This window comes from Amblyomma maculatum, chromosome 4, assembly GCF_055883805.1.
Source record: "Amblyomma maculatum isolate TAMU_Amacu chromosome 4, ASM5588380v1, whole genome shotgun sequence".
NCBI lineage: Eukaryota > Metazoa > Arthropoda > Arachnida > Ixodida > Ixodidae > Amblyomma > Amblyomma maculatum.
The window spans coordinates 113583256-113610356 of NC_139347.1; the positions used below are offsets into that span (position 1 = coordinate 113583256).

At 46.5% G+C, this 27101-nt stretch overlaps 1 protein-coding gene across 2 annotated transcripts in view; it reads left to right on the forward strand.

Moving 5' to 3' along the window:
* The window catches only part of Gnptab (N-acetylglucosamine-1-phosphate transferase subunits alpha and beta), a 121144-nt gene that overhangs the window by 12186 nt on the left and 81857 nt on the right, over positions 1–27101 (forward strand). For both annotated transcript variants that reach the window (XM_084602361.1, XM_084602362.1), the window contains exons 8-9: positions 2098–2229; positions 26439–26609. In XM_084602361.1, coding sequence (XP_084458487.1) covers positions 2098–2229; positions 26439–26609 — 303 coding nt within the window. The remainder of the gene's footprint in view (positions 1–2097; positions 2230–26438; positions 26610–27101) is intronic.

Sequence of the window (27101 nt, forward strand, 5' to 3'; positions counted from 1 at the left end):
TCCCAATGACTTTACTATAAAAGGGGTCTACTATAAAAGGGGTCTACTGTATCTTTAAATGCCAAAAATGAAATTCCTCAAAGACTTGAAGTGTGGCAAAGAATTGAAGACTGCTATCGCAAAGTGGCACTGCATTCTGAAATGCACAGTTTCGAGGATCCTAAAGGATACGGAGAAAGTCAAGACCACATTTAACAGCGGCGCATTCGCCCCCAACAGAAAAATGATGCATTAGACTGACCACTGGCATCTCAAGAAAGTGCTTTTCCTGTAGTTTAAGCATGCTTAAAGCTCAGAATGTTCCGGTAAGTGGGCCTATTTTGGAGGAAAAGGCAAGAGAGAGCGCACTCCAAATGAAAATCAAAAATTTCACATTTAGTGACGGCTGTTTAAATTGTGTCAAGAAGTGCCACGGCCTTGTTTTCTGTACCATAGGAGGTGAGAGTGCGCAGTAGACAAGGATGCTTGCACGGACTGACGAGAAGAGAAGCTCAAAGGTGTCCTCGCAAATTATGATCCCAGACACATTTTCAACGCGGATGAAATGGTGCTTTTTTATATGCTACCTCTTAACAAGTGTCTGGGTTGCAGACGTGAGAGGTGCATTGGAGGAAAACAGTTAGGACCGCATCACTGTGCTGGTTGGAACCAATCTGGACGGGTCCGAAAAATTGAAGCTTCTTGTTACCGTGCAAATACCAAGGTATGGATGACACAGTCCATTATTGAAACCTGGCTGAGGCAGAGGGACACCAAGTTCACAAGGAAAGGCAGGAAGGTCATGTTTATTGTAGACATGGTGAGGTGCGTTTCATTCAGCTGGAGTTCCTCCTTGTGAACCCAACAGCCATACTCATCGATCAGGGCGTCATTCGTAACTGGAAGGTGTGGTTTTGTTGCCATGCCTTGAGAAAGATGGTGCTATGTATCGACAGAGACAAAGAGCACAGCATAGCTGCCATTCACATCTTGGCTCGTTTATGGGATGAAGTTGCTGCAACTACTATCCAATGCGGTTTCTATCATGCGGGCTTCTCCATGGAAGCAGTGGCCTCCGACCAAGAAGAAACATGAGAAACTGCAGCCTAAGCAGGATGAACTCATATTTGGTGAAGAAAGCGTGCCCCAGCCAGAAGCCAACCACTGTGCATAGCTTCTGTTGGAGTCGCAACCCTTAAACAAAACTGTCAATAAATGAAACGTTTTTCCTTGTTCCTGTCTCATTTTATTTTAAGGGAGGGCACTGTACTTTAGGTGTATACTCAAGGAATATCATTGGAAGGCATTTTATTTAAATATATATCAAGCTTTGGAGGGGCACATAACAATATGTGGGTTCTAGATGTGTGTGAATATCAAATGTTTGTAATATTAATCATCAAGTATCAGCTTTATTTGAGCATCCAAAAACATCGCAGCTTAAATGAGTTGGTGAAAAAAAAGGCTGTGGCTGCACAAAATGTCTCAAAGTCAAGAACATTTTAAGAAGGGAAATGGACTGAAACACTGAGATCTGAAACATTGTGCCTAGAAGAATTGTGTAGTGTCATGTGAAAATCACTGGTCTTTAGGTATCTATAAACACAAAATATCATAGAAAACAGCTACATATTGCATGGGAAGGAATAAGGCTGACTTGCCATAAGCACATAAGGACTTGTAGGGACTAAAGGGTGTCATAAAGGGAGACTAGCTACTTCACATGGTCAAGCAGAATTGGTTCCCTTCTAGCTGAAACTTCTCTAGCCACAGAAAATCGCCTCTCTGTGCTGAAGTGGCACAAACTTTCAACTGACTTGAGTATCTGAAAATACCCACATTATGCCACCAGTTACTTGGGTCACTGTCTTGTTCTTCTCCGAGCATATAGCAAGCTTCCGTTCTGCAGCAGCAAATGCTTTAGTGCTCGCAGCATTCTTCGCCAGGTTATCAAATGCACTCCAGACATTGAATGAAAGATGTGCAGCAGTTTACTAGAGCTTCTGGAGGATAGTTTGGGTGACTAGTGCACGAAAGGGTGGAAAGGTTCTGTGCCGTGCTTGGTGGTGCAGTATTGGCCGGCTTTGACAACTATTTTATCTTCTGCATGCCTGTCAGGAGCTCAAGTATTCCCTGCGGTCCCTGGAGCGGTTTGCGCCCTGGGTGCGGAGGGTATACATTGTCACCAATGGCCAGATCCCCTCCTGGCTCAACCTGGACTGCCCCCGAGTCGCCATAGTCACTCACGAGGTATGCTGCTTGTCTTTGTTCTTGGCCAGCGTCGGGCAGTCCCCATGCTCGCTTTCTCTAAGAAGTCGTGGAGGGGCGTAGTCATGTGGTACAGCGACTTCGTAGTCAGTGTGTACATTCATGACTACTGCAGTAGGCAAGTGCTGGCCTCTATGGAGGCCTCCCGTCTGTCAGTTTTCATAACTTCCTTATTGTGCAAGACGTATCTTCAGGATGAGTTTCTAGTTGGAAAGTGTTGTTAACAGAGAGCCTCAGGACTGGTGCATTCATTTGAAGTCTTATTGGTGTCGCTGTATTAGTATCGTGACCAATCATGAAAACTAGGAACTGAGGATTTTTTGGTTGAAAATGAGATGGGTAGGTAGTTTTAACCACCCAGGAGTATCGCACCCTTCTTTAGGAGCACTTTACTCTTAAAGTGACTTTGTAATGCGATTTGATAAACGTATTTACCATCCTGCACATTTAGGGCTGTCCATGTATTCTCCTCTTTTAATTCACAAATCTCAACGTCTTCCATCTTTCTCAAGTTTTTTATGTCATAAGGGAAAGTTGTTAAGGCTTGGGTGGTCATTCATCACCATAGCTTAGTCCTGCATTTCCTAGTGCTTGCTCTACCGGAAGCCCATTGCAGTAACCCTATGCACACAGGGACAGCCATGTCACTTTTGCCTGTGCTAAGGAGTATAGACAATCAAGTTTTCACATTTGGTTCCTTTTGTTGTTAGCAGTGCACAGGGCTTTGGAATGACAGAACCATTGAACATGTGTCAAGTCCTGCCTTTGATCATTTTTTTTTTCTTTTTGTGTTCCTGTTTTGGTTTTTGCATGCTGTGATGTCAGAGGACAGTTTACAGACTGTCATGAAACAGTGACATTTTAGGTGCCCCATTTGTGTCCTCTGAGTGCAAACATGTTATGATGGTACTGAGTTCTATACCAGGCATTAAAACCTATAAAAAGGTTATTGAGATTTTACGGAGCTAAATGGTTCTCTAATAATTTATTGTAGACCCTAGTTAATATGAGCTAAGTTAATTCTCCGATAAGATTAACATAATGAGACCATTAGGTTGGTTTGCCATAAATTCAGTGCAGCAAAATTTGCCTAAGGGGGGACCCGGGTCTTTGCAGCCGAAAATCGGTCAGAAAATCGGATTTTCAATCTTCACGTTATGGCGATTTTGAGAACTTTCCGCAGCTATCTCCGAAGTTTCGATGAAAAAGATGTAAGGTGTGAAGTCTCTGATCAGAAGTCACCGCGGGACACAGGAGTAACAGAAGTCACAGTGCGGCAGGAAACTAGCAGGCCCGCTTCGACAGAAGAACTTCAGTTTTTTTTCGCCTCGAGGAGACAAACGTCGGTTTCTTCGCCTCGAGGAGGCACATGCTCGCGATCAGCACAGAGGGAAGATAAAGAATGCAGCGTGTCATTGCCCCCGCGGGTACAAGAAGCATCGTCCCGATGCTGGGAGTGTGGGTAGAGATAAAAAAAAAAAACCATTGCACGAAGGGCAGTTGCTCACGCACAGAAAGAGTCAACACTATCGGTCGTAATACGGTTTCAGGCGGACCACGTGGACCACGTCCGGAAGCGTGGAGCGTCGGGACTTTTTAAATCCATCAGGAACAACCTCATAGTTTAGGTCCCCAACTTGGCTTACCACTTTGTACGGGCCAAAGTAACGACACAGCAGTTTCTCGCTGAGGCCTCGTCGACGTACAGGAAACCAAACCCAGACACGGTCTCCAGCTGTGTACCGGGCGTCACGGTGTCGGAGGTTGTATCGTTGGGCATCGCGGCGTTGCTGATTCTGAATTCGCAGCCTGGCCAGCTGACGGGCCTCTTCGGCGAGGTGCAGAAAGGTGTGAACATCTGGTTGTTGGTTGCCGTCGTCTAGATGTGGTAACATGGCATCAAGCATTGGGGTCACTTCGCGGCCATGGACCAGACGGAAAGGTGTCATGTTCGTTGTTTCCTGGACCGCTGTATTGTATGCAAAGGTAACGTACGGGAGCACTTCATCCCACGTTTTGTGCTCTACGTCGACATACATTGAGAGCATGTCAGCGAGTGTTTTGTTCAAGCGTTCGGTCAAGCCGTTCATTTGAGGATGGTAAGGTGTTGCCTTCCTGTGTTCAGTATGACTGTGAATTAAAATCTGCTGCAGCAATTCGGCTGTAAATGCGGCTCCTCTGACTGTAATCAAAATCTCCGGTGCGCCATGGCGCAGGACAACGCAATTGATGAAAAACTTTGCAACCTCTAAGGCAGTACCGTTGGGTAGAGCGGAGGTTTCCGCGTATCGTGTAAGGTAATCCGTGGCAATAATGACCCACCGGTTACCGGATTGTGAAAGGGGAAATGGTCCCAGCATGTCCATGCCAATCTGCTGGAAAGGCCTCGACGGTGGGTCTATTGGCTTCAAGAGTCCGGTGGGCTTAGTCGGCGGCACCTTACGACGCTGACAGTTGCGACACGTTTTCACATAGTGTGAAACGTCTGAGTGAAGTCGAGGCCAGTAGTACTTTTCCTTGAGCCTTGCAAGCGTGCGGGTGACTCCCAAATGTCCAGAGGTTGGTTCATCGTGGCAAGCTTGTAAGATTTCATCACGTAGACACATAGGTACAACAATCAGGTACGGCGTTTGGCTGGCGGAAAAGTTTTTCTTCATGAGGACACCATTGCGCACACATAACGATGACAGAGCACGCTTGAAAGCTCTCGGAGCGGTTGTACATGCACCGTTTAGATAGTGCATGATGTGACGAAGTTCGGGATCTGCAGATTGTCTTTCAGCGAGGCACTCTGTGCTGATGGCATTTAGCAGTATGGCCTCATCAGGAATTTCATCTGCGGGGGGATCTACAGGGGCCCGTGAGAGGCAGTCTGCGTCCGAATGCTGACGGCCAGATTTGTACGTGACAGTTATGTCGAATTCCTGTAATCGTAGACTCCATCTTACAAGAAGGGTTGAAGGGTCCTTTAGGGTTGCAAGCCAGCATAGGGCATGGTGGTCAGTTACTAACTTGAATGGTTTCCCGTAAAGGTATGGCCGGAACTTCGACGTCGCCCACACAATGGCTAGACATTCTTTCTCTGTTGCGGAATAGTCCGATTCCGCTTTAGATAGACAGCGACTGGCGTAAGCGATTACACTTTCTTGGCCGCCCTGGATTTGAGCTAGAACAGCGCCCAGGCCTATGTTGCTTGCATCGGTGTGAAGCTCCGTGTCGGCGTTTTCGTCGAAGTGAGCCAATATGGGAGGTGTTTGTAGGCGGCGTTGAAGCTCTTTGAATGCTTGTTCCTGTGGTGCGTCCCAAGTGAAAGGCGTGTCTGTCTTTGTCAGACGTGTTAGGGGCTCGGCGAGTCGAGCGAAATCTTTGACGTAGCGCCGGTAGTAGGCACATAAGCCAAGAAATCGTCGAACAGCTTTCTGGTCTTTGGGCGGAGGGAAGTTGGCAATAGCTGTCGTTTTCTCTGGATCCGGCAGGACACCAGCGTGGCTTACGACGTGCCCCAAGAACTAGAGCTCCGTATAAGCAAAATGACATTTCTCGTTCTTTAATGTAAAACCAGAGGATGTTATGGCTTGCAAAACAGTTTCAAGGCACCGAAGGTGCTCCTCGAACGTTGGAGCGAAGACCACAACGTCGTCAAGGTAAACGAGACATGTCTGCCACTTGAGATCTGCAAGTACGTTGTCCATAAGCCGTTGGAAAGTAGCCGGAGCAGAGCAGAGACCAAAGGGCATAGCCTTGAACTCGTAGATCCCATCTGGAGTAATAAACGCCGTTTTCTCGCGGTCCCTCTCATCTACCTCTATTTGCCAGTGTCCGGATTTCAAGTCCATTGAAGAGAAATATTTCGCGGAGCAGAGACGATCCAGAGCATCGTCGATGCGTGGCAGGGGATAGGCGTCTTTCTTTGTAACTTTGTTTAGCCGGCGGTAATCCACACAAAACCTCAGCGTACCATCCTTTTTCTTCTCAAGAACGACAGGTGCAGCCCATGGACTCCGCGAGGGCTGAATGACATCGTCGCGAAGCATCTCTTTCACTTGGCGGGTGATAGCGGCGCGTTCAGTCGGAGACACCCGGTAAGGTGACTGTCTGAGAGGTGGCACGGTATCATCCGTAATAATGCGATGCTTGGCGAGATCGGTTCTGCCAACACGTGAAGAGTTGGAGAAGGTCGCCCGATAGCGCTGGAGGAGCTGGTTCACTTGGCGATGCTGCAGTTGAGAAAGTGCAGGGTTAATGTCGAAGTGTAAATCGGTGGTAGGCCTCTCCATTTCGGTCAATGACAGCGTCGCAAGTCCAGAGGCTCTTCGAACATGCGTGATACCGCAAATATGGGCCACTACAGTCCCAGTGCTTAAATGCTGGTGCTCACCGCCAAAATTTGTGAGTAGGACGTCTGCTTTGCCGTCTTCGAGGCGAACGACTCCTCTGGCTACAGCAAGACTGCGTTCGAAAAGTAAGATCTGTTTACTCTCCACGACACCTTCAAAGTTACGCAGTGTATTCGCAGCCACAGACGTCATCACGCTGGAACGGGGCGGAATAGTGACGTGATCATCAGGGATGTGCAGTGCTGTCGGTCGCTCTGAAGCACTGTGTATTGCGTTCTCAGTCGATAAGGTCACTGACTTAGTCTGCAGGTCGATAACGGCTCCATTCTCTGCTAAGAAATCCATGCCAAGGATGACGTCGCGGGAACACTGGACAAGTACGACGAAGGTTGCTAAGTACGTTTCTTCTTGCACAGTTACCCTAGAAGTGCAGGTACCTGTCGGCGTTATCAAGTGGCCCCCGGCGGTACGAGTTTGTGGGCCTGTCCAGGGTGTAGTCACCTTTTTCAGAGTGGCGGCGAAAGGCCCACTCATCACAGAATAATCGGCGCCGGTATCCACAAGCGCTGTCACGTCGGTTCCGTCCACTGAAATGTTCAGGTCGGCGGTTACGGCTGTGGTGTTGCCGGAACGTCGCGGGGTCCGGTCACGGCTGTGTGGTACTAGCTGATTTCGTGTCGTCGGAGAACTGGAGCGCCGAGGCAGCGGATCATTGTGGGGCGCGTCGTGTCGTCGTGAAACGGAGTGGCCATCCGGTTGCAGTGGTGGAGGAGCTTGAGAATTTCGTCGATGAGCAACCTTCCCTCCAAAGGTTGCCGTGTCTAGTTTTCCCGATGGGGGCTAGGGGAGCGGACCCACGTCAGGCCGGCATTACCACGTGTCTGCGAGGAGTATTGGCGCGGTGAAGGCGACCGCGAGTAGTCATAGGTTGTTCCGGATGATTCAGCCAAGTACGCGTCAATGGCAGGGGGTCGTTCACCACGCTGTGGCTTTCGCGCGTCGGCGCTAAATCCCGGCAGACCCATTCGTCGGTAACAGCAATCGCGGAACAGGTGACCAGCTTCGCCACAGTGGAAGCACAGCGGGCGATTATCGCGAGTGCGCCAGACGTCGCTTTTGCGTGGACGCACCTGAGAAATTGGAGCGGGAGGTGCTTGACGAGTGTATGCAGGGGCTGCTTGGTGCCGACTGGGAGGTGGACAGGCACGACGAGTGACTGCGGCGTAGGTCATGGCCTGCTGTGGTGGCATTGTCGGGAGTGGCTCGGGTGGGTTGAGTGCCTGGTTGACCTCTTCCCGAACCATCTGAGAAAGGCTGGATACTTGAGGGGGTGCTGCCGTCGAAAATAGTTTTTGCAGCTCCTCGCGTACGATGGCCCGTATGGTCTCACGGAGCACGCCAGTGCTACCAGTGTCCGCGATGGCGGCAGCAATAGGGATGGACGGCCGCTCGTAGTGCTTAGATCGCATCTCTAGAGCCCTCTCAATGGTAGTGGCCTCGGATACAAATTCCCCGATGGTCTTGGGGGGACAGCGCACTAATCCAACGAAGATCTGTTCCTTAATTTTTTTTTCTTCGGACATGTTTGGATCAGCGCGACGGAATAGCCTCGTCATGTCCTCGAAGTAAACGAGGACGCTCTCGTTAGGGAGCTGAACTCTCGTCTGTAGGAGCAGCTCGGCACGTTCTTTCCGAAAAACGGTGGTGAAAGCTTGCAGGAACTGGTCCTTGAAGGAACTCCACGTTGTGATAGTAGTCTCATGATTTTCAAACCATGTACGAGCTGCACCGTCGAGCGAAAAAAATACATGCTGCAGTTTCTGGTCGTCGCCCCAGCGATTGTACTGGGCTACTCACTTAAATTTATCTAGCCAGTCTTCCGGGTCGTCGCCGGGAAAGGCTTGGAAGATGGGTATCTCCCGCGGCTGCTGCAACACGAAGGAGGGGGCAGTGGTGTCTACCTGCGTCATTACGGGTGGTTGTGTTGTCTCCGAAGGTGGTGCTGGAGAAGATGGTGGCGGCCTCGCAGTACGAGAAAATTGTAGAGGCGCGAATTCAGGATCAAGCCCTCGAAGCCGTCGGCTACTCTGATGGGTAGGCGTAATCTCGATGGTAGGAGATCCTTGAGGGCTGGAGTCTCGGCTGGTTGGAGGTGTTCGGAGCATGGGTTGCGTTACCCAGCAGCTCCACCAGATGTCACGGTGTGAAGTCTCTGATCAGAAGTCACCGCGGGACACAGGAGTAACAGAAGTCACAGTGCGGCAGGAAACTAGCAGGCCCGCTTCGACAGAAGAACTTCAGTTTTTTTTTCGCCTCGAGGAGACGAACGTCGGTTTCTTCGCCTCGAGGAGGCACACGCTCGCGATCAGCACAGAGGGAAGATAAAAAATGCAGCGTGTCAATATCGCCTATTTTGCGAGTTACAGCGTTCCAAAGACGAGAATCTGCGCATATGGCCCTTTAAACTGAGGTCAAATCGCGCCGAATTTCGATCTCCCATAGTTCGAGAAATACGCGATCCGCGGGCATAATCTTGGTGTCGTTCGAAAGATCGCGATTTAGGCCATTCTTATATCTCAGTTGGTGACCATGAGCGAGCCCACCGAAGCGGAAAACAAAGGAACAAAATTGCGTGAAACACGCCCTGCTATTGGACTCCCACCGTACGTGAGCATAAGGCGAGCTTTGGTTGGCTGGCGGCGTCGACTGCTTGCGGTCCGGCGCCGTTTTGAAAAGGTCTCTCCTTTAGGCCTAGTCTGCCTAGCACCGTTTCCTCATCGTAGCCACAACGCGAAATGCGCAATATTGAGATTCACACTTCGTTATTAGCCTAAAAACAAAAGTAGCGAGAGGAAATAAACGCGCCGGGGACGCAGCATCGCCGCATCTGGTTATCTGCAATCAATGACGAAGCGCCGACGCTCCGCGTCGAGTCCGCGATGGCCTGATAACGGCGTAGCATAGCCGGTCGTGCTCAGTGCGATAGCGAGGAGCAGCACGATCTGCCGCGTACGGAACCGTGAGGGTGCAGATAAGCAAGTGCAGCTTTCAACGCCAGGATAGATCGCCCTGTGAGGCAGTGCCGCGATCAGCCACAGCGGCAGTCGCGAAGCAGCCTCTCACGACACGCGGAACATAGATAAGATTGCGCGGAATCCCAAATCTTGTCGAAATAAACTTTCTTCTGAATGCTACGCGGTGCAAGACGAGCAGCGGTCGCTTATCACTAGTTGCAGGCCGACTGCGTTTACTGCATGAACGTGAAAATGGCGATCGCGCGCCAGAACTTGGCACCAACTTTTACGGAGGTCACGATGCAGACGCACTCGTCTTGGTGGCGGCCTCTGGACCATGCGTTCCGTGCGCCGGAAATTTCATTCTTTGAGGGCGAATTATATCGATGGGAAATGATGCATTGGCATCAGGAGCTAGTCAGAACCAACTTTAATGAGTTACTGCTAGCTTTGGTGCTTCAAAAATTTATCAACACGTTTTTCCTCAATTTCTCAAAATCAAAATATTGAGGACGGTACATGTTTGGAGGTGCGATATCTCTGGTTCTACTTATGATATTGCTATAATTCCTTTTGCACCAGAAAGGTAAACTCATGTACAGTGCAAAAATATAAATAAATGTGATATTTAATGTGTGAAGTTTTTAAAAATTTCATGTTTTCTGGAGTGTCAAGGTGGCTTTTTGGTCTCTGAACTTTGACAAGCTGTAACTTTGGTTAAAATGGAACCAGGACATTCAGTCCTGATTTTTGCATTCTCTTTGTGTTCTAAATTGATTTGATATGTCAGCTTTTATTATAGCTCCTGTAGTTTTACTGACAGCTCACCTCCAAACAAAGAACATAAAGGGCTCAATATCTTCAGAACTAAATGGCTTACATAAAATTAATGTGCATATTTGAAATCAGCTCGAAAAGCTGCATAAATGGTGCAGCTTTCATCAAAATCTACCAGTAAATAAAAAATATTGTCTCAAGACCAGGGTCCCCCCTTAAAGGGGTCGTGAAACGAAAATGTAGCAGCCCAGTTGCAATTTTCCTTGCTTCAGTAAACATTAGGTATGCCTATTCCAAAATATCTCGTCGAAATATTGCTTCTGCATTTAATAATACCATTCTGAAATCAAAGCATTTTTGCGTTCCTGAAGCGACCATGCGACCCTGTAGGCCGGAATTAGAAGTACTCGCCTACGTCATGTTTAGCCTTTTGGAAACGCAGATATAATCATTATTTCCCATACAATAGTAGGTTGCTGTTAAAGTTAGCAAATAAAAATACATTATATCAATTATTCGCTCACGCAAACGATTTCTTCAACAATACTGTCACGTGACGCGCGGTCGGCGGCGGCGGCGGAGCAGGACGGGTGGTAAAGCTCACTTTACGGGTGGTGTCTGCTTCTCGCTGCGCTCTGGAACAGAGCGAGAGGCGACGCTCAAGTTCAGATTTTCGGTAACGACGGCTATACCTCGCTCCGCCGGGTACTCCAAATGACAATGGTTCCAATCTAATTTGTTGTTGTTATTTTCTTTTTTTTTTTTGTGAACATTCGTGATGGAGCACAACGTCTTGAGCAGTCTCATATACCACCGGTACAACTTGGTTGTGCGGCCGCTGCTGTAATTTTTTTAATTATTGTTATTCTCGGCGTCATTAAAGATACGATCTAAATACGGTTCCAGGTCAAAGAAATCGACAAGTGTGTTCAATCCGAGTGGTGGGTGGAGTGTTTCAGGAGCGGGCGCCGCGGCGCGTATACTCGTATATTAGTTGCTCGCCTCCGTGCTGCATCACTGAGAATAGCGTGTCGAGCTTCGCTTCCTTTATTTCGGCCGGATGACCTGAACTATGGCACTACACGGAAAGCCGGAAACCGAAAAAAAAAAAAAAAAGGTTGCTACAATGTACTTGGGTGGCCCTTTCACCCTACGCGTTGTCGCAGCTTTGCTCCCCCACCTTCCCGACGCCTCTCTCGTAACCTTTCTCAAAAAAAAAAGAAAAAAAAAAAAAAAAAGGAGGAAGCATACTTCCTACAACGTCTACAGTGCTCAGACTTCGCCTATTTTTCCTGTCACCGTTAGGTTCTGGGTTTAGGCGTGTTGTGCGTGTTTGAGTGCTCGCTATGCCAACCGTGTACGTCGCGATCGATTGCAGCACGGCTTCTCGGAGTGGAAGTAACGTTCGCTTTCACAAGTTTTGGCACACCGATTGGGTTCATGTGTTCGTACTACTTTCTACTGGAAGTCCTAAATGAACCTCGGCGTCATTCGAAGCCTCGGCATGGACAAACGAAGAAAGCTCACCTCAAACGATGCGTCGTACCGACGCAAAACCGCTGGCCCAGTGCATTGGCAAAAAAAAAGTGTAGGTCGCGTGATAAAGGCAGTAAACGTAGTTGCGATTTGTAGCCTTACAGATATGCTTATTTGAGAACTACTCGACTCGCAGAAGCCACCAGTTCTATTTGTTTCCTGCCAGATTGCCCTCATAGCAGTAATATGCGCATTTTGGATTTTTTTTTTATTTTGAGCGATACCGTGAGGCCAGCACAACAGGTGCCCCTACCAGCATATCGTACCACCCAGAACAGGCCCCTTGGTTCCACTTCGATCACGTTCTTTCCACAGCACTCATCTAGTCCCATAGAACCTGATGAAGACTCCAAAGAGGAGGATCATGTTGAGCAGAGCTCAGAATCCTTCACATCATTTAAAAGACATTTCTAGGGTAAAAATTGTTCACCTCAAAAGCTCATACGCCCCATGTCCTTGCATTACGATGGTGTGATTACCAGATCAACCATCCAGGAGAAATGCATTCACGCAAGTGTTATTGATTGGAAAGGCGGATAGATTGGCTTAAAAGTTTAATATCTGACCTGCTACAGGAAGAGAAGAACAAAGAGGGTCGTGACTTGATTAAAATATATACAGAATCCTTCACATCATTTAAAAGACATTTCTAGGGTAAAAATTGTTCACCTCAAAAGCTCATACGCCCCATGTCCTTGCATTACGATGGTGTGATTACCAGATCAACCATCCAGGAGAAATGCATTCACGCAAGTGTTATTGATTGGAAAGGCGGATAGATTGGCTTAAAAGTTTAATATCTGACCTGCTACAGAAAGAGAAGAACAAAGAGGGTCATGATTTGATTAAAATATATACAGGAATAGTAACTTGCACCACAGTCACGAGTCAAGTCCTGTGTCATGCAAGAAGCAGCAGAAAGCCTGCACTGCCTGTAGAGCTTTCCATTTCTGGCCAACCGGCCAATAAGTTCTCTGAGAGAGGCCTGTTGCCAAAACACTTCAAAGAAGTAACTCGAGTTATTGCTTTGCACGCATATACTGGGACACACCACTAGTACACGCTCCAGAGTCTCCGTAATGTCACATGTGGAACATTCTGGGCAGTCCGCCTGTCCAATTAAGTATAAATATTTGTGTGTGAAACCACATTTAGATGGTCTATGGAGAAAGCATGCATAATGGCATATAATTGGCAAGTGGGTATGGATCCACTAAAGCACTACCTTGTGGCCTTGAGGACAAGTAGATATAAGGAACTCAGTGATGTGTAGTGCCAAAGGCTGGTAAGGGTGTGGTGTTGAAAACTTCCAAAAATTTGTAATGCAGGCTTTGAAACTGTGAATTCACACCACTTCTAAAGTGGTTTCCCACAGATGTGGAAAGCCTCTTACCAAGGGGCCACAAGCTCAGCAGCGGTTTGTGGAGAATTACGCCCTTAAAAAAAAGATGAGTCATGTTCTGAGCGGCATCACCACAATTGTAGGCGACGCTTGCGGTGATACAGATCTGTGTATACATGGATAGAGTTGTAATATTCTCACCAGATGTATGTCAGATTAAGTTGCTTGAATCTACTAATTGATATCTTGGATTTCTCCAGTATCCCGAGAACATGCAAACGCACCAAAGGTTGAGTCATTACACACAGAGGTTGGGTGGGGTGGTATGGGAAGTCGTAGCGTGATAGCATTTGTAATTAATGGCAGCGGAGTGTACGTGAAAAACTGCTGTTCAGCTGCTGTTCAGTGGTTCGTGTGACAATTATGTAGATATTGGGCAGGCACATGACATTCTGAAGTAACAGCACAAAACGTGGATGGGAGCACAAGACGAGAAGACGACACAATGTCTCATCGTCTTCTCGTCTTGTGCTCCCGTCCACATTTTGCGCTGTTACCTCAGGATGGAAAACCAACAAGCCCAACCTGCTATTCTGGCTAACATGCCATTGTTTGAGGTGCATTGCGGCAGCCAAGGTTTATCCCAAGCACCTGCACTTCTATGTACATGTTAAAGAGTACTGGGAGTGGTGCTCATATGGGTGTGTACCATTTTCCTGGCTCGGGCAATCAGATTGCAGGCGGGCTAGCACACACAGCCCAAAGCACATGTAGTAGAAGTTTGGACTGTCGAACCGCGAAGTCTTCAGTTCAATTCCTTCCCTTATATTTTTCAATTTGTATGAGTATCATACAGTCTGTGCTTGTATGGTTAAATTGCGAGGGTGTACATATCACCTGTGCTCCTGACCAACCTCACTCTGCATAAGTATTCACCAAGCAGTTTTCGTTCCATCAAAAGGCTTTCACAATATTCAGCGACACAAGCAGCTACTCAGACAGCATCAGTGTAGCATTCTTGGAGCTTCGCAAATCTGTGGATACATTGTTTACTAGCAAAACATGCACGGTATGCAGATATGTGTACTAGGACGCATAAGATGCCGTTACAATGTGGACTGCCCTTACGTCTACAGCTGCCCTTTAATCCTGTTACATTCTAGCCTGCAGTGAATTCAGCAGCAAGGTTTCACAATTAAATCATCCCAACTTTATATTTCTAGACTTGACCCCAGCACCGACAAAGTTCATTGTATTACCAGCATTTTGGTGGCACATTCAACCAGCAGGCCAATTAACTCAACGTCATGCAGGTTCTAGTGCAGATGTTTTCATGCAAACTACGGGTATCATCAACGAAGGAGGCTTTACTATACATACCTTTTCAGCACGCTGTTTTATGACTGGTTAAAGTCTGGTACATTTCAAAGTATAAGGCACATATTATTGTATGCATGTCTACAGATTGCAGATTATGCTGGCTTGCTTCTGAATGAGACTGCAAAATGCTGAAAATAGTGGCCACCTTTCAAAGCAGCTTTTGCAGAAAACGGTTTGATTTTTCTATTCCCCATGAGCCACTATTTTTCGAGGCCGTGTAAAGGTGAACGCGGCAACTAGAAAATCTAGGTTTGTCAGTGCCACAAGGACCACCACTTTGTAGTACATTTGGGCATTATCTAATGTTACCAAATGAGTGTTAGAGACATGTTGCTTTCAAAATAATTTATTGGTTAGCCGCAGGTTCATCAGTGCATACAAAATTTTTAGGCTAGAAGGAAGTTGACCTAGAGCAAGACATCTTTTATTCACGCTTCTTTGCTGTCTTCCTCTCTCCTAAATATACAAATGTGTATATACAGCTTCACAATCATGATGTGTTGAGGTCAGTGCTAAATAAAAAAAAAATGCATCCGACAAAGGTATAGTTAGAGATTGAGTACACAAAATTCATTCTAAGTGAGCCTATATATGTCTTGTAGATTCCAAGGGAAGGCAAGTATAGCAGGGGGCAGCAGAAACTCAGGCAGGCAGATAAAAAGTTTGCGGGGATCAGATGGATGCAGCTGACAGAGGATCGGGTTATTTGGATAGATATGGGAGAGACATCTATACAAGCAGGTAGTATATACACAACTGCACAATTATGATGCATTTGCGGTCAGTGCTAAAAAAAATTCCACCCATCAAAGGTATAGGTGGGGAGTGAGCACACAAAATTCATTCTAAGTGAGTCTATATATGTCTTTTAGATTCCAAGGGAAGGCAAGTTTAGCAGGGGGCGGCAGAAACTCGGGCAAGCCATAGCCTCCTCTATTTTTTCATGCCCGCGCAATGGCGCCGCGGAGACCGTCCGTTGCCCTCTCCTTTCCTCCTCAATTTACGCCTCGGCTATCCGCGAGAGGCGCTCGCACCCCATACCCCGTAAAGCCCCTATACCCCGTTACACCGCACTCCGTTCGCATACCAGACACAGCTACGCGTTGATTTATTTATTTACAGGATACTGCCGGCCTCAGTTTGAGGCCTTAGGCAGGAGTGGGCATATCAATAATACATCAAGAAAATGAACATAGAGAAAAACATCGCAAGAATTTAAGTGAGAAGAAGAGACGAAATCCAGCAATAATAATAGTAACGAAAAGTAAAGCGCGACAAAAACAACAAGACGCGTACACAGCAGCATGACACAACCACGCATGCTCAGTCACTTGAGCAAGAAACGAAATGTACAATGAAAACAATCATGCATATGAAGCACTCAAGGCATTGCGCACAACGACACGATGGTAATTCTATTTTGCTTCAATACTGTTAAGCATGCCGCAGAATGACTGGACCGTCGGGCATTCCACTGTACTCGAGGTGAGCGCATTCCACTCACGTACTGTCCGTGGAAAAAACGAGTTTTTAAACACGGAGCTCGTGAAGCAAAGGCTGTCATCTGAGCTCGCTTCTCATCCCTCATCGCAAGCCAGAGCGTGCTTGTTAATTGTAGACAAAATTCGCGTGAAACAGAGGCTACTTTACAACAAACAAAGGGACGCCTTCATCGGCGAAGTAGACTATGGTGGGAGCTTTCCTAAGGAAACCACAAATGAGCCTGTGCTAGCCAACTCACTTCTGTGCTTCGTCCTCAACGGCCTTTCAGTTCCGTTCAAGATACCCGTGGCCTACTTTTTCACGAGAAATTGCACTGGCCGCGAGCTGCACACGCTCATGCGACACGTCCTGAAGGAAGTTGAAGACATAGGATTTCTCGTCGTGCGCATTGTCGCCGACAACCACAAAATCAATGTCTTAGCGTTCCAACTTCTGTGCACCGGAACCCTCACGCATTGCATTGAGCACCCAGGAACACCGAATCGAAAGCTTTTCTTAGCATTCGATCAGTGCCACTTGATCAAAAACGTGAGATCGCAGTTTTTGTCGCGTGACATTGGAAGAGGCGGCGAAATAACGGCGAGCCACTTGAAGAGCCCGTACAAAATGCAGCAAGGCAGCCTTGTAAAGCTGGTTCGATTCCTAACGAGAAAACACGTGTTCCCCACAAATATTGAAAAAATGAACGTGAAAAGAACAATTCAAGTTTTGTCTCCTGCCGTGACAGCTGCACTGAAACTCCTGCAAGAGCAAGCGGGCCACACATGCGACGCAAGTTTCGCCGGTGTCGGACCGACGGTTGAATTCATGGACACCATGCACCGCTGGTTCACGCTCATGGACGTGAGCAATTGTACCCAGCACATACACCAGAATAATGCCGACTGCAAGCAGTTCGAATCTACAAGCGATGAACGGCTAATCTGGCTTGAAACAAGCTTCCTCGACTACCTGGCCGATCTCAAAAGCCAGTGCCTGGCGAAGAACTTCTTAACCAAGGAGACTTACGAAGGCCTGGTGATGACAACTCGCTCAAATGTTGAGTGCATTCGATATCTTCTTGAAGATATGTGCTTTCACTTTGTTTTAACGAGGAAAATGTCGTCTGACCCAATCGAGTCGTTTTTTTGGCTGGCTGAGGAAGTCAGCCGGTTCAAATGATCAAATGGATGCTCGAGCTGTTCTCTCAGGTATTGAGAAGACTCTGAAGACTGGTATCTCGTCGGCGTCAAGTACGAGCAACGTAATGGCAGCAGAAGGCAGCGATTGCTTGTCAACGCTGCCGCAGCAGAAAAACCGAAGGGAAGGAACCAGTGAAAAAATCCCCGCAGATGCATGTAGAGAACTCAAAGAGCGACTCAAGCAAGAACAGCCTCTGCTTCCTACTCCAGATGTCGCAGCATTGGCCATGGTCGGCGGCTACTTGGCAAGAGCAGTACAAGAAAAGATCGATTGTGAGGAGTGCGTCAGTCTGCTAACAAAGCCAAACGCTTCGGCGCCCTCGGATTCGCTGATAAAGCACCAAGACCGCGGGGGACTCATCTACCCATCTGGAGAACTTTTAGCGGCTCTCTACGCATTGGAGAAATTTATCCGCGTTCTTCTCGCAAGGAGAAGGCACATAAATCACCCTTTGAAGGATGCTGTGAATAATGCCGCTGTAATACTTCGCGAGCACAAAATCTTGATGTGCTCGACGCCAGGGCACCAAGAGAACCTGCTGCAGCTGTTGTTGACAAAGTTTTTTCGGCCAATATTCACAAATTTTGCAATGAAGGCGACAGACAAACACGACATTGCTAAAGTATTTGAAATAAAACCGCTGTCACGAAAGAGCCTCAAACTGTGAGCGATTATCTCACAGTTAGGCGCTTTCTGTTGAAGGGCAGGCTTCCCACACCATGTTTTGTGTTGCTTACTTCCGATGCACATTGTGTACAAACATCAATTCAACGTGCGATTTTATTTTACAGTTCTATGTCAAATACGAACGCCAAACGCGTCTCCAGTAGCGCGCGCAAGCAGCGTCGTCTGCACTGGGACAGGGTATGGGCTGGCAGCGTGATCTGGTGGCGAGCGCATGAACTAGGCGGTATGGACGGCGCGCTTTGTTGCTCCCCTCACTGAGCGGGCATGAAAAAATAGAGGAGGCTATGGGCAAGCAGATGAAATTAGGAAGTTTGCGAGAATCATGCACCTGGCACAGGATCGGGTTATTCGGATGGATATGGGAGAAGCATTTGCCCAGCAGTGGGTGCAGTCAGGCTAGTGATATCAACAAGACTAACAACTGGATGAGTTGGTACTGATTCATCTTAAAACCAGCCAGAAGACGAAACACGTGAGAGGAGCACAAGACAAAGTTTGACTAACAACTGAAATGTTACTGAAGGAAAGAGGCAAAAGAAGATTCGCACAGAAATGCACGTGCACGAAAAACCCCCAAAGCAGTGAAAGCGTGGAAAGCAGAAAGGGTCTAAAAAATCAAAATCTAAAAAAAAGCAAATTCCTTATGGTCAAGAACCACTCGTTACAAAAGGGAAGCCACAGATCCAAGTCCAAAGGCACACTATACTGCAAAGGCTAAGGACGTGTGTGTGGCTAAGAAATCGGTCAACAGTCTTTTGGGGCCTTTTTTACATGTGCATCTCTGTGCAAGTCTTCTTTTGCCTCTATCCTTTAGTAAAATTCCAGTTATTAGTCCAGCTGTCCTGCAATTCTCTCTTCTCATATTTTCCGGCTTGTTTCAGAATGAATAAGGTGATGACTCTACAAACCTTGCACAAACTGGAAACCAGTGTAACTGTCAGATGGAAACCTTTCCCTTATTTGGCTTGCATTACAAATAGGGAGGACTTTACTGTGATGTCTGCCGAGGCATCCCCAAAGCCAGTGCGCAAGCTGGCTGTAGCAGATGTAGTGGTGCCTCCTGTTGACAAGAGAAAAAGCAATATTCACTTTTCAGCATAGCAAAATGAAAATATGATTTAGGTCTTTTACAAATTTGAAAGTTATTCATGCATCTGTACAATTAATTCCCATCTAACAGAAGCTGTACAGTGTAACTTTCACTGTCAATTTATTCTCCCTGGAAGTGTGGCAAACTTTGAATTCTGCTGCAGGTGATTGAGAGAGAATGAGACCCACCCAATATTAGAACTCCAGTGCAATCACAATTTGCTACTGCAGCAAAATAATGCCTGAAGGCAATGCAGCTTTTGACTGAAAAAACCTGGTAGTCGTCTTACACCCTCTATACTAGTGTTGTGGCCGATGTCAATGTCCACGCTGATATCATCCGCATAGCACGAAGATGTTAAGTATGCGACTTATGCATTAAGCAGTTCTGTGCATGGAGTCATTCTATTCGAAGGAGCCATAAACTACAAGTGCACTTCTGTCAACAGCTCTCCGTTGTTTTCCCACAACACGGCACGTGCCAAACTTTCTGCAAGTGCCGCAAAACTACTCTATAACTTCATTTGCTAACTGTAAAATTTCCAACACTTACTCAAACTGTGGAAGTTTCGGTGTACTGACCTTTGGGAGAACGTCTTTCTTTTTTTTTTTTTTTTGGTTGTTACATTTCAGCACATGTAAAATGTCAGTGTCAAAGCATTTTGGAGAGGTTTACTGTGTGCAGGTGTTGATGATGGTATCAGTGAAGTCAATTTTTTTAATTATATTTGCACACTATACAACACTCACCTAATGCAAGTGGGTAAAAAAAGAACTAGCAAATAAAACTTTGAGTGCTGGTATGGTGATTGTTCTGGCAGCAAGTGGGGACAGGCTATAACAAGAGTTGTCGGGCTAGTTAGTGATCGTCTGCAGAAGCCAGTCCTGCTCTGTGTGTTTTTCTTTTCTGTGTCGTTTTTTAGTGCATTTTCCCACGGCTTCCGCAGGAGACAGGCTACTTCACTGCATGCAATTTCACTTAGCACAGAGTCCTCCGAAATGAGATTGCTTTTGTACTTATTTACTGCATTTCTTGTGGCATTCCTTATGTATTTATGTTTTGAAGTGCTGCACTTGCTGAAGGTCATAACTGGCTAATAAAACAAGCAAATTTGTCCGGACAGCGTCCCCCCCCCCCCCCCTCCTCGTTACTTCACATCAATGTGCATGCCCTTTCCATTTAGCAAGTTCACACTATCAGATGATGCGTGTTTTCTCATTTACTCGTGCATGGAATTAAGCAAACCAGTAATTTGCATGGTGAAACGTCATGCTCATGCGCTTCTACGAAAACAAGAAAAATATGAAAACCAGCGATGTGTTCGCGCTAACGTGGCGCAATATCAACGCTGTAGACAGTGTAGATGATCGCAGGTAAGTAACGTTAAAGGGGAAGCTTTATTTTATTAACACTGCCTTCCGCAATAGATTTCATTACAGCATTTCTTGCTCGAGAAAATGAAAAACAGGTGCCGCTTGTTCAAGTTATGTCGCCTTTCGCTCAAGGTTCTTACCTTGTGTTCTCGACTAGCAGTCCATGATCAAGAAGCATTTGGAGTAAATGCGGATGATCTGTAACACCCAGACGGCTGCTTCAACTACGTAGTCGCCGCCGGGATCTCGCCAGATGCTCTCAAGAGCAGTCGGCATCGGCACGCACCGCCCGCAGCTGCACCTGTTCGAAAGCTTCGGTTAGCGATTGCGCACTCTCGCAACGGTCAAACGTAGGCTAGGCTGCAAGACTCGGACATACATACCAATGCGTAGTTCTGAAACGGCTGGGATCGGGAGGCTGATGGTCGGGGCTTCTGCAAGCCGGAGTTGTGCCGCGGTTACCGCGGCCTCTCGACACAAGTGTTACTGTACCGGTCGCTCGCAGGGTCCATCTTCGCCGACCTGGCACCCGAAAAGTTGAGTCGGCGTAAGGCTCAAAGCCCACGATGTAACCATGTTTTAACAGTAGCGACTATATTCTAGTTCACTATAGCAGCACAGCGACGCTGGAACCCAGGAAGGAACCTAGGCGTCGGCCATATTAAAAAACCCTGTGTGAGCGTAGAGTAGGGCACAATTAGAACCTCTAAAATACACCGAGCTTGGTCAACTTTGGCTCAGCAGGCTCCGGCAACGGGAGCTTCTCATTGGCTTAGCACTATGACGTACTCTGTTGAGTTGAGGAGGACGCGCGCTAGGAAACCGAAATTCTGTTTTTGTCGCTATTAAATCAACGCGGGTGATGAAACGAATCGAGGTATATTATATGATGCAGGACAAGGATTCCATTTAACTAAGCCGTGCAAAATTTCCGGAAAACGTTTCACGACCCCTTTAAGGTAAGTGACCTTTGAAAAGTGCAAAATTAAAATGCCGATATTTACAAAAATATATATTTCGGTAGTATGTCTTATAATCTAGCCTTTCTGTCATTATCAATGCCTAGTTCATTGTAGAAGTACTAGAAGTTAAATAAAAAGCCGTGGCAGACCTTGCACCTCAAGCAAGCGCCGAAAATACCCCATGCTCACACGCGGTCATTCCTCTCTCCAGCTGAACTGAGCGCAGCCATCTTGCTCTTTATTCCTCTAACTTGAGAACCAGTGAGCCCAGCTCTGAGAAACTTATTTCTTCAGATGTTTGAACTTCAAGCCTACCCTAAATATTTCATCAAAATATATCTCAAGATATAAAAAAGTTGGTGCTCAAAGCTGGCCTCCTGCCTTAAGGCATGCTGTTTCACACGTGCATCTGTTAAGACGAACTTTTACAGTGACTGCGAACTTCGGTAATGCCATGTGATTGCATTCGGGGGCATCTATGTGCCACTATCAAGCAAAGGAAAAACATACATGAAAAACTTCTATTTAAGAAAGTGCACCCCACAAGGAAGCTTTCTTGCCAATGCGGCAAAGGAAAAACATACATGAAAAACTTCAATTTAGGAATGTGCACACCTCAAGGAAGCTTTCTTACAAGGAAGCTTTCTTGCCAATGCGGCAAAGGAAAAACATACATGAAAAACTTTTATTTAAGAAAGTGCACCCCTCAAGGAAGCTTTCTCACAAGGAAGCTTTCTTGCCAATGCGGCAAAGGAAAAACATACATGAAAAACTTCTATTTAAGAAAGTGCACCCCTCAAAGAAGCTTTCTCACAAGGAAGCTTTCTTGCCAATGCTTCAAAGGAAAAACATACATGAAACACTTCTATTTAAGAAAGTGCACCCCTCAAGGAAGCTTTCTTGCCAATGCGGCAAAGGAAAAACATACATGAAACACTTCTATTTAAGAAAGTGCACCCCTCAAGGAAGCTTTCTTGCCAATGCGGCAAAGGAAAAACATACATGAAAAACTTTTATTTAAGAAAGTGCACCGCAAAGGAAAATCATACATGAAAAACTTCTATTTAAGAAAGTGCACCCCTCAAGGAAGCTTTCTTGCCAATGCGGCAAAGGAAAAACATACATGAAAAACTTCTATTTAAGAAAGTGCACCCCTCAAGGAAGCTTTCTCACAAGGAAGCTTTCTTGCCAATGCGGCAAAGGAAAAACATACATGAAAAACTTCTATTTAAGAAAGTGCACCCCTCAAGGAAGCTTTCTTGCCAATGCAGCAAAGGAAAAACATACATGAAAAACTTCAATTTAAGAAAGTGCACCCCTCAAGGAAGCTTTCTCACAGGGAAGCTTTCTTGCCAATGCGGCAAAGGAAAAACATACATGAAAAACTTCTGTTTAAGAAAGGGCACCCCTCAAGGAAGCTTTCTCACAAAGAAGCTTTCTTGCCAATGCGGCAAAGGAAAAACATACATGAAAAACTTCTATTTAAGAAAGTGCACCCCTCAAGGAAGCTTTCTTACAAGGAAGCTTTCTTGCCAATGCAGCAAAGGAAAAACATACATGAAAAACTTCTTTTTAAGAAAATGCACCCCTCAAGGAAGCTTTCTCACAAGGAAGCTTTCTTGCCAATGCGGCAAAGGAAAAACATACATGAAAAACTTCTATTTAAGAAAGTGCACCCCTCAAGGAAGCTTTCTCACAAGGAAGGTTTCTTGCCTATGCGGCAAAGGAAAAACATACATGAAAAACTTCTATTTAAGAAAGTGCACCCCTCAAGGAAGCTTTCTCACTAGGAAGCTTTCTTGCCAATGCGGCAAAGGAAAAACATACATGAGAAACTTCTTTTTAAGAAAATGCACCCCTCAAGGAAGCTTTCTCACAAGGAAGCTTTCTTGCCAATGCGGCAAAGGAAAAACATACATGAAAAACTTCTATTTAAGAAAGTGCACCCCTCAAGGAAGCTTTCTCACAAGGAAGGTTTCTTGCCAATGCGGCAAAGGAAAAACATACATGAAAAACTTCTATTTAAGAAAGTGCACCCCTCAAAGAAGCTTTCTCACAAGGAAGCTTTCTTGCCTATGCGGCAAAGGAAAAACATACATGAAAAACTTCTATTTAAGAAAGTTTACCCCTCAAGGAAGCTTTCTTGCCAATGCGTCAAAGAAAAAACATACATGAAACACTTCTATTTAAGAAAGTGCACCCTTCAAGGAAGCTTTCTCACAAGGAAACTTTCTTGCCAATGCGGCAAAGGCAGGGCACTCTTACTTTTTCAGGAAGACGCATGTCTCGCGCATTGCATACTTTGTGCTTGCCTGTCTTGCTTTACATGTCACATAAAGGTTGCGGTGGCGCGCCATGCACAAATTGCCGACGTCACACTGTGCACCATAAGCAGTTGGCTGCGGTGCACCCAAGGGGCATTCAGTGCCCACACATAGTTTAATCTGCAATCTCTAGTCGCATTGTATTCACAGGTACCTGTTTATGGCACTGCATGGTCCCGGAAATGGCAACCTCCTTTTGTTCTGTACGTGCCGCGAGAAATCCGCGAAAGTGCTCAGCTTGCGCATCGTTAACGTTGAGATCGTCTGTCACGCTGTATGCACTGCAAGTAGCAAGCTATGGCTGTATGGTCGTAAATAAATTTTCTCCGCCGTAAACAGATCTGGGTGAATGCCTTCCCCATGCTTCGGCTTGCGTATTTGTGTTCATTTTGATGATACCAATTTTTTCCTGACTCTTTGTATCACCGAGGTTCTACTATAGTGCAGAGAACATCTTGGGCTGCCTTTAAAAATTAGCAAGCTAGCCACTGACAACTAAACTATGCTTCTTGAGGGATTGCAGTTGGATGCCTAGGGTTGATTTTTTTGCAATCTCATAGCCAGAACTGAAGCCTGATTATCTGACTTCTCACTCATTACATTTGGCTCACTGCTGTTGCTAACATTAAAAAAAAATAGTCGATTGTCCAGATTGTTGCACCTTGCTTTTCACTTGTGCGCTAGAATTTCGCCTCTTCATAGCAGAGTTATATTAGTACTTCAAAACTGAGCGATGATTTCATAGCCAGGCAAGAATTGCATGGCTAGCTTTGGAATAGTGCGCAGCATCTGGGTCACAGATGGCTATTGCTTTGTGAGCATGCTAAGTTAACCATGTGTTGAGTAAGAATGTAGACCTCAAGTTTCTGAATCTTCGTCTGTTTTTATATAACCTGCTGTTTAACACTGGCAAAATATTTATGGTGTGTTGACATGAGAGCCAGCGGCTTCTCATTCAAGTAATTTTTCAGCATTAGCGCAATAATGACTGTAGAAGAATGGTCACCACAGGTCGAGTTTTACATAAAAGCCTAGTCCACTTGTGTGCGTTTTCTGTGATTGCATCTTCATTCGCCTCAGATCATTTTGCTGTTATTAATCTCTCTATTAATATCGAGGCCCTCCGTGTGTAACTGGGCTGCACGTGTGATTGCAGTTAAACCTAAGGTGAGAGTTCCTAGATTCAGTCAAACCCGGATATATTGAATTTTGGTTATATCGAACTTACGGAATATCCCCTTGAAAATCCCATGTAAAAGTATAGGAGCGCCGCATCATATATCAAGCTCAATTTCATCGGTCGTTCGATATATCGAACTCCGCACCAAGCCCTCGAAAGTGTGCCTTCCCCAAAGACGATCACATTAGCCTCGGCCGTTTGCTTCGTGACGATTTCAAGCCACGCGCGGAAGGAATGAGAGGGGACAGTTTGGCGACGGCTGGGCTAGGTCAGCGCCGCGCCCATTCCCCAAAGGCGCATGCATCTGCAGTTATCGTTTCCCGCGCGCCAGCACGTGACATTTGTAAGCCATGTGTGTGAATGAACCAGAGAGAACCGGTTGGAATGAGAGGGTAAAAAACGCGATAGAGCGAAGCGCAAGGATGTGCCCATTCTTTTGCAGAGCTATCTCTCTCTTTCCTCACTCCCGGCCTTCGTTCGCAGCAGCACGCGCTATGCATGCGCCAAGCCAGCTCAGCCCATTTTCAGACAGAACGTCAGACGCTTTCTGCTGCGTGTGTTGTGAGCCCACTGCCTGCGGAAGCGGCAGATATCTCTCTATTTTTTTTTTTTTTTGCGGGAGTCGTCCATTCTTTTTGTTGTGCTGTACACGCGGCATAGCGTAAGATATGGCGGCTGTGAACGTTAAGAAGCGGCAGTTTTTTTTTTTTTTTGCGGGAGTTGTTTATTCTTGAATATATAAATAAACGAAAGCACGCAGTCAACTGCAATTATGACACCGGCTTTTAGCATTTTTCGCTTCAAACAACATTTGCAGCTGTCACGCTTTCTAACGATTTTGTGACAGGGGACTACACCCGCCCAAGCGCAGCGTGGTAAATCGAACCAGGCTTGTGCAATCAAGCCATCACGGGCACTCTGCCAAGTTCACTCCCCGCCACCGCAGGAGCTATCAAAAGATGCCGTGACATCGCTGCACAGCATCTTGGCACACTGCCAAGAAATAAGCTGTGGATGAGACGACCGAAATGAAGTGGCGTGCACCATTGACGTGCAAGCGAAAACGCTAGCGATTTCTGCCGCGGCGAAACAGAAACCTTGTTTTGAGCTGCCGCGGTGGTTCGAACGGCGAGAGGGATGCAGTTCCAACAAGTGGGAAATTTTTCGCTCTGTCACTGCCGCTCGTCACTGAGATTGCTCAATCACTTGCATGTGAGCGAGCTGGCCTTAACGTTTTTTTTTTTTTTCCCAAATTCTCTGGTGCAAAAGTGGAGGGTGGGTTCATTATGCGAATGGGTTGATTACGCGACAAATACGGTATTGTTTTTTCGCATCGTAAGTGCCGTCACAAAACGATTTCTGTATATCGAATTATCGATATATCGAACTATTTTGCGATCCCCTTCGAGTTCAGTATATCCGGGTTCGACTGTACCACCCTTAATCAGCACCTTATGTAGAGAAGGACCGTACTCATACAGGTTTCCCAATGGTACGCTTACAGGAGATCTTCCCTAATGGGAGCCACCTGCCCACCTACAGCTCACCTGCTATCGAAACGCACCTGCATCGCATCCGAGGCCTGTCACAGCGCTTCATCTACCTCAACGATGACGTCTTCTTTGGCAAGCAAGTGTGGCCCGAGGACTTCTACACCCATGCTGCTGGCTACAAGGTACTACACACTACATTTTGACGCAGGCTGCTGCTGCCTTTTTGGGAGATCAAGTCACTATTGAAGTGTAGTCGTTGCTGTCGGCATAGTATGTGGTATTTAGAGGTGCAAGGTATTTTGTAAGTTCACCGTTTTCGTGGAGGGAAAGACTCCAGGAAGGAGTGCCATGTGACAGTTTTTAAGCCTAGTCACAAAAATTAATATGGGAAGCATTATGGGAACAAGACCCTCATTTGACAAGACGATGCTTACTTGTAGCTGGAATTTACTTTTGCTCTCTGCAGAGCCTTGCACCTGCCCTCGAAAGTTGAGATATGCCTCATACGCAGTGCGTTGAACCTTGAGACTGCTTCACAAGGCATTGGGCATTCTGCCAAAGCATCCACGTTCACAAAAAGTGCCACAAATCAAATTGGCTTGCAGTGCGGTAACTATGGAGAGCCCAGCTCCCAAAATTCAATTTGCAAAAGGGCTCTCAGAAAGAGAAGGCAA